The following is a 12599-nucleotide window of genomic DNA, read 5'->3' as shown; positions in this document are numbered from 1 at the left end:
CAAGCTAATTGGGGACACTGAATATCAACCCAACAAGGTGTTAGCACACTGAATATCGATTATGCAATTTTGGTCATATGCAACAAATAATTAGTGCCTTCACATCACAGTATTTTAAGAAGATCTTGAGCAGATCATAAAACAGTAAAAGACAGCAAATGAATTGTCATAATTGATATTTCACATGGTAACATCTGTGTTGGGTCCTAATACACCTTATCCACCCTAAGAAAGAATTTCGTAAGAAATTTTTTCCATCATACAGGAGAATCCAGAATCAAAGATTGAATGTATAATTAACAATCAATTTACTGACATGCCTTGAATTTCCATGAATTAGAAGTTGATTTTTAAGTACATACTTATTGCAACATACATGAATAAATAATTCCTGGTAATTTCTGCAAAAAGTTAGAGCAAGAGTTAGCTAAACAACATTATCTACAACTATGAGACAGATTCTCTCTTCCATTGGGGTGTTTTAAGTCATAAACTCTCAGGGTTTGGTTGTAAAGTATGAGAAGGAAGAACCGCAGGATAGGCTGTCCGCCAGATTCTGTGAATCTTGCAATGGGTGTTGTTATGAAAGACATAAAGGAACAAAGCAATACGATGACGAGAATCCAATGTCACAAGATAAAATTTTCAAAATAAATTAAATTTAAAGAATATATTATATTATATTCATAGTATATTCTTTAAATTGAATTTATTTTGAAAATTTTATCTCGTGACATTGGATTCTGGTCATCGTATTGCTTTGTTCCTGTATATCTTTGGTTGTAAATACTGACCAAAGTGCTAAAAAGGCATCACCTGTAGAGTGATATATACTTGTGTCATCCTTTGATGTGACAACAAGAACATTCATAGGTAGACATCTATAGACATAACTTATATTGGTCAGTGTCAGGCATGACAAGAATTTTCTGACATAAACTGGGTGCATAGAAGGTTTTCCTGTTCCAAATATTTTTGATTCCATGGCAGACATCAATTGATTGCAAAGAAGACCTAGCCTCTGGTTTTTCGCAGGTATGTTTGAAAACACTTCAAAAAAATTCTCTTAAAGATCTTCATAAGATTTAAAGATACTTGCTATGCAAAATGCACTTTCTTGAGATACAATTTGCAATACTAAATATATTTGTAACTGCTTAAGATTAAGCTTGACTCGCACATGTGCAGGAATTTTACTAGTTATTTGAAAAGCCAGTAACTAACATTAAAAAGCCTAGAGATAACTTGGATATTCACATCTTCCTTTTGGAAACCAACAACGGACTCACTCTGGGGCATCAATAAGCATATAGACATATTTTTTTAAACATACCTGTCAACAACATGATGTATGACTGACATAACTAAAAATCACCAAGTTCATAAAAAGAGTTGCTCAGGTGTTTAACAAATCTTTTGAACAAAGATTCTATGATTCTTGTGGTTGCCTCTCTGATGAAGAAGGGATCTCTAAGATCTATGGCAAAGACAAATTGGAAAATAAAAACGAATACAATTTAAAAAAGAAGTTTGTTTAGAAATTCATAAATACATCAAAGACAATTAATTTGAGAACTGGAAAGCATTCAAAATTAAAATAAGAGAATGCAGATACCTGAATCAACCATGATGCCAGATGCTTGCAACCAGTGAGGTCTAACAATGCTTGCTGAATCTTGGAAGGAAACATTAAAAAGCTGCATAAGTTAAATCAGATTGATTTTGCATCTACAAAGTGTCTATTGGAAAACTGCTACATATTAACAGTGAATGCTCGTGCAATCACCTTATCATTTCACATTCCAACTTATTTTTAAGGTGGTATGCACAGGATAAAGGGCAAACCACAATAATAAATTTCAAGAGAAACATTTTTCTTGTTAAGCAGGAATCTAATACATCAACCACAAAGAACGTTATTTGTATTATTTGCAGCTAAACAAGCCTGACACAAAAAGCTTGACCATTTTGCTGATTATCCACAGAGAAATATATTTATAGATGACACTGGATGGTTGGCAGCAAATCATCTATTTCCAGCTGCAGATCAAGAGTAGCCAATGGAAAAAGTAATGAAAATATATTAAATACACTTACTTTTATAAATTCTTTATATTCTGCATCCTTTACAAAACCTTTACTATACTGTACAGACTTTTGTTGCAGTATGCTGACAAAACAGAAACCATAGATAATATGGCATAAGAAATTTGATTAAAATACTAATCAAGAGAGGCAATTTTTCCAAAGCAGTGAGGCAATTTCCAAAACAACATTTAAAGAAAAAAACTGGTATCAAGCCATTTAATTTTTGGGCATACATATAATGTGCTTAGTAAACAGACTCTTCCCCTTTCTTTCCAGCAATATCAAGGTTGCACAGAACAGCATCCCATTCATATTTAGGACTTTATTATCTGATGCTCCAGAAAATGAGGACATGAATGGTGCATAATTTTTCCAATTTTCTACATATTAAATTATCAGACGCAAGCTTTGATGGACAGAAATTAGTTGAGATCCCTTGTATAAATGAGTTTTATTGCATGTCTGCTTTGTTACTTATTCATTTCTTTATTTGGATATTTTTACTTAAGCCAAGGATGGATTCCACTGAGGTCATCCTTAGTGCAACACCAATCTAGCTCTTGAAGTAACTGAAATTCCACTGAAGTAACTGAAATCATTCTAAATATAAAGTATAAAAAAGGTGCTAAAATTTGTCGACTAATGGGTCCCATTCTGTGCTTTTAAAAAAAGATATCTTGAAAAAACAAGCTGAATCTAAACTCACAATGCTTTGCCGTAAGCACAATACTGAGTGATTTTCATCAGTACTTTCCAAAATATAAAATGGATTATCTCAGCTTTTTCTTCTAAACCACTGGCCTCTGTCAAGTCATTAAATATATCTTGATACTCTGTGCTAGAAACAAACTGTTTTAAAAATGTTCTTGCTAGAGACTGGAACACTTTGCTACAATTCAAGCCAATGACAAAACAACTTTGTATAAATTTGCAACAAAGACAGTCCAGTGTCCTATCACAGAGACAGTCTTGAATTCCATCCAAAAAATTGTCTATTCCAATATCATTGCGATATTGATATTCCGATATTAATAATTTGCAGTTGTCACATGTTTCTTCAAGGTCCCTAAACAGATCACCTTGTGACTTTTTCTCTTCTATATGCAAGAAGCCTTCTGCCATGCATTTTCCATTAACTAGTTCAACTTGAAAATCCTTTTTTGTGATGAAAGAATGTAAAAAGTACTCAGAAAATTGCAAAGATTGGCCACTCCTTGCAGTTGATTGGCCATCTTCATCAACTCTATGATGCTTTGGAAAACCCTTCTTTGACCTTGATAGTTTTTCATACAGATTGGCAACCTTTATCCAATAGACAGCATAATCTGGATGCAGATTTATACATTTCTGTAAACTTTCAGCGGCTTCTAAAACCAAACATTATATAAGCATTTGTCATATCATAGAGATCATTGAGATATGAAGGCATTATACAATTTAGAACAAACTTGGCACCTTTGAAATTGAAACCTTTATCCTTTCAGCATTGCTTTTCACAGCAAAATATGATTTTTTCCTAGCTGATATTACTAATATGAAATACTTCAGTTGTAGTTTCTGCATTAAGGCAGTAGGCACATTCAAAGGGACATTATAGTCCCTTTGAAAAAAAGTGATTCACAGACCAAACTGATTCAATAATTCCTTTTTCCAAACCAGATGACCCTAATTTCATCCCTCTCCATAAGTCAAGAGCCCCAGTGCTGACAGCAGTGCTAGTCTATGTCCACTTGAGATGATTTTTTTGCTAAGCATGCATAAGAAATAAACTTTATCTATTTATAGGACATTCAGTGGCTTTATCCCAGGTTTTGGATAAACACCCCTGTATCTCAGAAAAGTGTTGTTTTCTGCCCGATCAACATTGATTTTTGGATTCTACACCAAAACTGATCTAGAAAAAGTTGGTTTGGTCAAGTTCCTCCTCGGTTGGTTATTAACAGCTCATTCATAGCTGCATCCCAATTTTTGGACAAGACCCCCTGTATCTCAGAAAAGCCCCCTCTCCTGCCCGATCAATATCCAGATTTGAATTATACACCAAAAACTGGTCTAGATAACGTTGGTCTGGTACAGTCCCTTGTCAGGTGGAAATGCTCCCCCTTGACCCTCTGGACTATTAGCTTTCAAATACTCAGTCATCAATAGGCTATAAAAATATTTTTACCATCAAATTGCCCAACTGCAATAGAGACATCAGCCAGCATTGAATATAGTGAAGAATCTTGAGGATTTCCTTTTTCTTCCAACTGCAACAGCAATATATACATTCAAAGGATAAGCATAATTTTAATTCACTACAGTCTTGAAAAATTCTTTTTGAAAATATATGTCACAAAACTCACCAACATGTTTATGATCTCATGTGCTTCTTTGTACCTTTCCAGTTTCAAGAGGCATCGCAGCTCAGATTCACATACCTCTCGGAGCAGTAAATTTGCATTTGATGGTAAAATTTCCTTGCACCTCCTATACAAATTCATAGACTTTTGGTAATCTTCATTTAGGAAAGCAATGTGTGCTCCAAATTTTGTCATTGTCAACTCTTCATCTTGGTTGGAAAATTGTTTATTTTTAAACCACTGCAAGAGAACAAGACATGCAAGATTAACACTTGAATCTTGCTAGCATATTGACTAGAAAATACCACAGAACTCATTCAAAGTCAAATCAATCAAGAAATTTTTCACACCTGGTCTAGACTTTTTGTATTTTTCAGAAGGGCACATGGTTGGTAAATTAAGTTAAAATAGTTTGACCAAAACAGCTATTGATATGTTTCTTGTTCATGTTTCTCAAAAAGAATGGATTGAAGGGGCAAGGATTGGGGCAGGGTTTTAGATAATGATGGGATTTTATGCCCTTTTATGTCTTAATTTTCTGACCCATAAAATTGTGAAATACAGGTGCAATTTTGATAAGCAAGAAAAGACCCTGTAAAAAAGGCTTCTTTGTTGGTTGATGGTGAGTTTCTAACTTAAAGATAAAGGAAGATAAATAAATACAGCAACTTTGCTGGCATCATTTTAATACTACTGACTACCAAAAAAGCTTTCTAACAAATCGAAGCAAAATTTACAGAAGAACACAGAAATGTTAGGGGGGGGGGGGTGGTGTAGCAGCCTCATATTCCATTTTGAATATATTCAAACGAACTGTACTTTATTTTTCTGACCTATTTAACAGCAGCACCCATTGCTGAAGAGCTTCTGCCTCATCTGAGATCTAGTCAAAGAGTTCCTTCTGTACTTTCAAGTAAGAGTCAGCATTACCAGAAAACTGCAAGCTTGATAGCAAATGTAAAAAAATAGCAATGCCACTATTAAACTAAATTTTAGTGCTACAACTAAAAATCCACGCTGCAACTGTCCAGATTAATCTAATGCATGGAAAGGATTTGTGGAGAAATTCTCTGCTCATACCCAAACTTTGAAGTCTGGTGACAACCTAAAATCTTTCACAAAATATATTTGAGACCCAGTGGCAAAACGCATGGTGTGCACCTTTAAACACAAAACTATGGGCCCCAAAACATTTGGGCCCCGAAGGAGCCTCTAACAAGTTTCTTGGAAAAATGGGTTTTGGATGAACAACAAAGGATGAACTGAAAAGAACAACAAAAGTGCGAGTCGGGTTATAACTCAAGTAAAATCATGCAAGTTTGATCCTTCAAAATCTTATCCAACTGATTGTGGTCACATTTCTAAAAATTTGATAATGATCTTTCAAGAAATTGATTTTACAGCATGGGCCACGTCAACCAGGCGGCTCATTCAAGTTAACAAAGGAAGATGTCACTGCAAATTTTAGTGCTAGGTGTTATAACTAACACATTAAAAATATTTCAGTTCCAAGGTTTTGGCTCTGTTCTTTGCACAATTATGAAAGCCATCAAAACTGGATTAACAGTGTATGTGGTACTGGCCACCACTAGCTGGGAGAGATAAAACACATGTTAAAGGAGAACTGACACCCAAAAATAAGTTTGGCTAAGACGGTAGTTTGTGGGAAGCAAATCCCGGGATCGAAAAATTTTTTTAAATCACAGTTACCATTTTGAAATACAGGTGTTTTAAGTTGAGAAACGACAATTATTCCGACAACTTGAGATTCGAGGCGAAAATCATCACGGATGGACAATCATCTTTGACCTCACAAGTAACATGTCCTCAGCAAGTAGTGTGTTTCTCTATAGAAACCTTAAAGAAAATGCTGCAGACAAATGTTTATTTTGTGCGTTTGAAAGGAGCTAATTTTTCATTTTTGACAAATAATTGACTTTTTCAATGGTTTGGGACACTGAATGGGAGATGTATTACACTGATTTCAAAACAAATAGAAAATTTCAGCCGTCAGAGTTTGTGCCACCACCCAGCGCTGCTGCTTGAACAGACTGAAAGTACAAACTGATATGGAATTTCTATTAAAAACATTGCTATTGGCACATTTTAAATGAGATCAGGAATCGTAAAACTAGAATTTCATTTCAGAGCGAGGTGTTTTTGTCCAGACTGTTTTTTATGGGCTTAACTCGCTGAAATGCCTATGATGTCCTAAACGGAACTGCAAGCTATTCATTATCAATGTTACATTCTATGATCTTTTGCGACGTGTCAAATGCGTTAACTGTATTGTTATATTATATACTAAAAGTGGGTTAAAAGTTATACTTATGTGCCATTTTTACTTGGCGTGAAAGGTTTTGGGAAAGGACAAGTTACCTTTAAGGCTGCTGAAAAATCTGGATTTACAAAATATGCTCTTAGCTCTTAGTCAAAGAACTTATTTCTTAGTCGAAGAAAATGCTGTTTAGCTGACATAGGAATATTAATTGGTGCATTATCTTCTTTTCCAAACAATTTTGACTTTGGTGGAGGATGGTCTTTTTGCAAGACTAGGTTATTCCCTAGTATCTCAACCTCTGTTAAAATACAATAATCGAGTTCAGTGAAATTATTTTTTCTTGAATCACATTTCTGCACCCAAAGCAGGTTGCAGGATCGCTTTTACCGGCATCTCCACTAGATTTCGTTTGTTTTTTGGCTATTGCTTTAACCCCTTCCCCGCGTTGTGATTTTATTTGTAATTATAAAAATAAAAACTTTCAAAAACAGTATCAGTTTTCAAACAAAGTCGACTCCTTTTTTCATAAGCTTAGAGGTTCTTTCAATGTTTCAAAGCATGCTGCTTCGAAGATATCATGTCATAAAAGTAAATTTTATGTGGATAATAGCGTCCTAGCAGACATGTAGCTAAGATTTTCTAGCTTCTTTATACTCATAAATGAAATGCCTGACAATTTTTTGTCTTTACATTGCAAATATTCTCAATAAAACACGAAACTTCATTTGTGCTTTCACCGTTGCGGTAAAAGCCTTTACAAGGGCATTGTTAACATGTCACTTGTGACGTCAACCGAGAATTTTAATAACTCCTGGCGATAATCCTGTCTCCGCCTCAGGAAATTCCCAAGTCCTGGCTATGACATAATTGATGGATAAAAGTGCAAATATCAGAAAAATTGTGAATCTAAGAAGAAAACTTTTTCCAGATTTGAAGTCAGCGACAAATTTTGCATAGAATAAGTGAAAGTTATTTTTGCGTGTCGGTTCTCCTTCAATGGTGTAATGCTATCAAAATAACAAGGGGGGACTCTTGCACATAATGCTGCTAAAAGCAAAGCAAAAGCAGGCACCATGCCACTGGGAGGGGGGCTGAAGCCACTTTCAAAAGATGAGAATTTTCAAATTGTCATCAAATTGTCTGTAAACATCAAATTGTCTATTTTGAGCCATATAATATTTTGCTAAATTTTAGTCTTGGAGATACATTTTTAGCCATTCTAGAAGGCTTAATTTCAAAACTGAATTGGACCCAACCAGGTCCTCATATGTCACTAACCTGATTCTTAGCATTGCTCAGTTACACCACTGTTGAGACCAAGTCTGGATTTCATGGCAGTTTTCAACGAGATCTCAGGAGTGCACAAGTTATTATCCAGGATTGCAAGAGTACATTGGTGATAAATCTGTACACTTGAGTGTGCAGCAAATTTCCCAGTGATTTTTGTGGGTGGAAATTTTTCTGGCACTTATCCTGTTTCCATCAACTTTTGCATTTCAGGAAAATTCAATGATTATGAGTTGAACTATGCTTACCTACCACAACCATCAGTGGCTTTTTCAAATTCCTGAATGTTTTGCAAGTACATAAATTTTAGAAATGATGTTTAAAAAGCCAAAAACATTTTAAATATTTGCAAGTAAATGAGTGCAAAATATATTCTGAAGTGTATTTTGGGCTAATCTCAAGAGCCCTGTTACAAAACATTTCTGCTCACATTGTTTGCAAGAGGCATTACTTTTCAGTTTTGCACCAGGGCAACTGAAACTTCTTGATGGTACTTATCTCAAGAGGATCACTAAATTTAGAATCGAGACACTTTCCAATCTCAGTTATGAACAAATTAAGAAAAGTCATTTTGCCATGTTTGAAAAAAGTTTTTAAAGGGCCTCTCCAGTCAAATTTTGCACTTGCATTTTATTGGCTAATCTAAAGGAGTTGAGCCTGCTGATCAAGAATTAGTTATTTGTTTTTCGATATTTTTTACAGTTTGTGAGATATAAGCTCTTGCATTACGATAATTGAATTGAATTAACCAACAAAAATTTTTCGGTTAGGTGACACTGTGACGCAATTTTGATGCCACAGTGTATTTTGTTAGTCTTGCCTCAAACCGAATCGAACACGGCGATTCGAAAATTGAACACTGCAAGTGATGGTACTCTCAGTTCTGTTCCACTCGCTTTTAGTTTGAGCTTTTCAGATATCAATTCTGAAGCCTTTAGTTGTTCATCGTTTCTGGAGAACAACTGAAGTGTCAATTTTGATTAATTATACGCGAGGGAAGAGCTGGAACAGGAAGCGGTAGCTTGATGGGCCTACACAGGTGATCAAAACTAAGTTGTGACACAGCATGGACACATTCTGACCCGCAAACTTAGAATGATTGTAAACATTTAATATTTTTCGATCCTAAAAAGCTCCTGCTCTAGATTTAGATGCTGTTATCAATGCGTGACCATGACTCCTTCACCATTTGGTGGAAGATATATACGAAATTCATGGCGAACGAGAGCCGCACATTGTGACGTCAGAATGTGACAAAACTGATTTGGCTTTGGTCGTTTCTTTCTCGGAAAGGTGCAACTTTAAAGCCTTATAACTTCAAAACTAATTGGAATTTTGCAAAAAAGACGACTTTGTCATAATACACACACCAGATGCTAACTTTTTAGTCAATAAAAGAATTTTTTTTTTGACTGGAGAGGCCCTTTAAATTGAGCCACAACCCAAACCACGCCCATCTTTTGAGTGTGCAAGAGTGCGCCTGTAATGTCACAAAAAAATTTCCTTACAGGCTATAGGTAACAACAATCCATAACTGGCTGGGTTTGAGACCATTGCCAATGGCATGGGCAGGTGGAGCAAGAAATTAGCCTGTCTGAAGATTAACTCAAAACTAGAAAGGGTTGACGAAATCATTTCGATATGCTTTTTTTGGTAAAATAAGCCAGACAGATGTTTACATTCATGTGAGGTGGGAAGGAAAAGCAGTGTCTCAATTTTAGTGGACGATTGTGTAGGCCTAATAAGCTAAATGTTGCTCATAGCTGTTTTCCAATTGCAAAATGTATCTATACATTACCTCGCTTTTCACATGAAGAGGTGTATATTTGTCATGACAAGCCTTTTCATTTTTTAGATCACTTGTTCGCCTTTTGTCTGTTTGAAAATCATCAATTTCGTCGCTATTGAGGAAAGGCAAGTACTCCATCTTGCGATCTAAAGTCACACTCAGTGTTGCCTCGCGTTAGCCTCGCTTGTATGCTACAATATCATCAGTTACTATGCACTAAGTTACAAAAAAGAAAAACGTAACTTTAAACTAAAATAAAATAGATAACAAACACACAAATTAACTTTTTAAGACTAACAAAAGTTTTTAAAGCTGTAGGATATGCGAAGAATTCCCTGTATGAACGAATGAAATTTGAATCTTTATTTAAACTGTAAGAACTACTAAAGTCTATTACTCTATTTGCTCCAACCCTACATGCCTAAAAACATTCGAACGGAGTTTTTCATTTTGCTCGTTTTTCATTTTCCTCATTTTCTTGCGCTATAGTTTCATTATCTGGTCAAATTTCGATAAAAATTTTTCACACACAAGTAAGGCTAAGGCGGATGATTTTGCTCAACCGTTCGAATATTTTTGGGAATGGAGTGTAATTCTATAAGCGTTGAATGTAGCAACAACCCTAAACGCTTTTAAAAGAGACTTGGATCAGCACTAGGCACTAAACGTTTCTTAATTTGTCATCCAAACTTTGATGTTTTAGAATTAAATGTTTTTGAATTGGTTTCTAATTTTCGGGACCTAAAGTTACCTTATTGCTTTGAAGTTGAATTTTTTTGGAAGAATATAAACCCAGATCATCACGAGAAAACTCCTGCAGATCAAAATTTGTCTGTATAAACATTTGTTGTCATATTTTATATATCCGACAATTAATAGTTTCTTATAAGACAGTTTCTTACAAAAAAGCGTGTGTCCATAGTTTTGATGTACCACAAAAGATTGCTTAGACACAACTTCACTACTTTCTAAGTGTGGAACAAACCCAGTCCTTGGTCCATTGATTATACTTATTTACGAAACTATATTCAACAATATGATAAAGCCAACAAACTCGAATGTATTAAGGAATTTTGTTAGAAAAGGAGCGCTGACATTTCAACCGGGATCTCCACTGAGTCAAGTTAGGTCTCAGTAAAAGGGATAAACATTTTCGCATAGGCTATGAGCACGGTACCCGGCCTAGGCGGGATAATTTCTTGACTACCCACCCTGGTCTTCACTGTAAGTATATTTATCTGTATATTTCATCACAACATCAAAGTTCACAGCTACCGTCTTTGCTCCTCCAACTCGTCTTGGCTCTGATCGTCTTTCTATTGGCAAGACTGAATTTGACCATTGGTTACAACTCGGCATCATTCGACCTTCAGAAAGCAGTTAGTCCTTGTTGGGGAGACGAACCAGCATTTGCCGAAAGGTCGGTTGGCATTTTAAAATTTTGCATCATATGCACAAGCGCAGTCGAAGTCAATATAATGTTTAAACATCGCAAAATACATCATGTTGTAGGAACATTCGTGGCAATTATAAACAAAGACAAAGAAAAACAATGGGCATCCCCCCACCAATATAAATTTATTTCCGACTGCAACAACGAATCAAACGTAGATGAACTCGTTCTGAATCTGCAACAGACTCGTCATGCCTCGTCATGGCCTCGACAAGCAAATTTTTTATTTAAATTTTATAAAATCACCAAAATTGAGTCGTGCCTCTTTTCATTTCGTGAACCCAAAATCGTGTTTGTTTCAAACTTTGCTTTAAATCAGCAACTGCGTCATCAATATTCACTCTGCAAAACTGTTTGATTCGCGATTTTCCGCACGCTGCATCTTGTTTCATTTTCATTTTAAAATTCTTTATACACAAAAATCCCTTCAGCTTACAAATAAATACCAAATAAGAAAATAAATACCCTAGTTGCATTTATATAATTTATATACAGTTAAAGCTAAATTATGCACAGTAATCTATCATATAGCAGCTGCTCTTTCAGGGAGTCGTGTTTTATGTAGTGTTCAGCTCGTATAATAACTTTTCAATGGCTTCTTGAATTTACTAACTGTAGAGAGCTCTCTGATATTGATGGGAATATCGTTCTAGGCTTTCACAGCCGAATAGTGAAAGCCTTTCTTGACGTATTAAAGGTTATTTCTTGGGATTTGTAGGTCCCTGCAATTCATTGTTCTGTAGTTGGAGTGCTTCGCTCGCTTCAGCTCGCCCCTGTTCGCTTCGGTTCGCTTTTCTTTTTCGTTGCAGTGTACATGCAGCTTTATGCTGAAAAAACCTTCCAGCGATTCATCCACCAAGTACTTCGTGGATTGGACTTCATTTTTGCTTACGTTTATGACTTCTCATAGCAAGTAATTCTGAAGTTGAGCATTTGTCATATCTACACATGTTATTCTCTCTGCTCAACATTTCGTGGCATATCTCCACGAAGATCGCGTAGGCCTCTTGCAAAATCGTTTGTTTTCAAGAAAAACCCCAGAAAAATCTCTGAAAATCCTTTTGTTTCAAAAAGATCTCGTACGCTGTTTGGAAAGAGTGATACACCCGTCTCTTAGAAGTACGTTAGTCTTCACATTCAACTTTATATCAGCATTTAACTAATTTAAAGAAGATACTCGTGTTCTCCTTGTAGCAATGAAGTACACAATCGGGTCGAATATTAGACTACTTAAAACAAGAGACATCAGAAATACGAGAACTTTCCCATTGACAGTCTCGCAGGGGTCTCCAAGGTCATATATAAATTTGTAAATAATAAGCGGCAAGTTCAGTATGAAGTTGTAAACTGGGATTGCAA

General features: G+C 35.5%; 1 protein-coding gene across 3 annotated transcripts; it reads right to left on the bottom strand.

Moving 5' to 3' along the window:
• Window positions 1-159: 159 nt before the first annotated feature.
• LOC135689283 (uncharacterized) lies at window positions 160-11485 on the bottom strand. 3 transcript variants are annotated; one of them, XM_089109882.1, is made up of 7 exons: window positions 7990-11485; window positions 4434-4670; window positions 4256-4337; window positions 2795-3455; window positions 2098-2170; window positions 1616-1675; window positions 160-1477 (listed from the first exon to the last, which is right to left on the bottom strand). In XM_089109882.1, exons 2-7 carry the CDS (start codon window positions 4623-4625, stop codon window positions 1430-1432), a joined length of 1116 nt encoding a protein of 371 aa, XP_088966008.1. In that variant the 5' UTR covers window positions 4626-4670; window positions 7990-11485; the 3' UTR covers window positions 160-1429. The 3 variants fall into 3 exon arrangements, with proteins under 3 accessions (XP_088966008.1, XP_065062533.2, XP_065062532.2); XM_065206461.2 differs by having other exon boundaries at window positions 2795-3452; window positions 9797-11485; XM_065206460.2 differs by having other exon boundaries at window positions 9797-11484.
• Window positions 11486-12599: the final 1114 nt, after the last annotated feature.

The sequence above is a fragment of the Rhopilema esculentum genome, chromosome 9 (genome assembly GCF_057945365.1).
Source record: "Rhopilema esculentum isolate cy_ngs chromosome 9, ASM5794536v1, whole genome shotgun sequence".
Lineage (NCBI taxonomy): Eukaryota > Metazoa > Cnidaria > Scyphozoa > Rhizostomeae > Rhizostomatidae > Rhopilema > Rhopilema esculentum.
The sequence above is the reverse complement of the archived record's forward strand: the minus strand, read 5'-3'. Positions and strand labels throughout refer to the sequence as shown.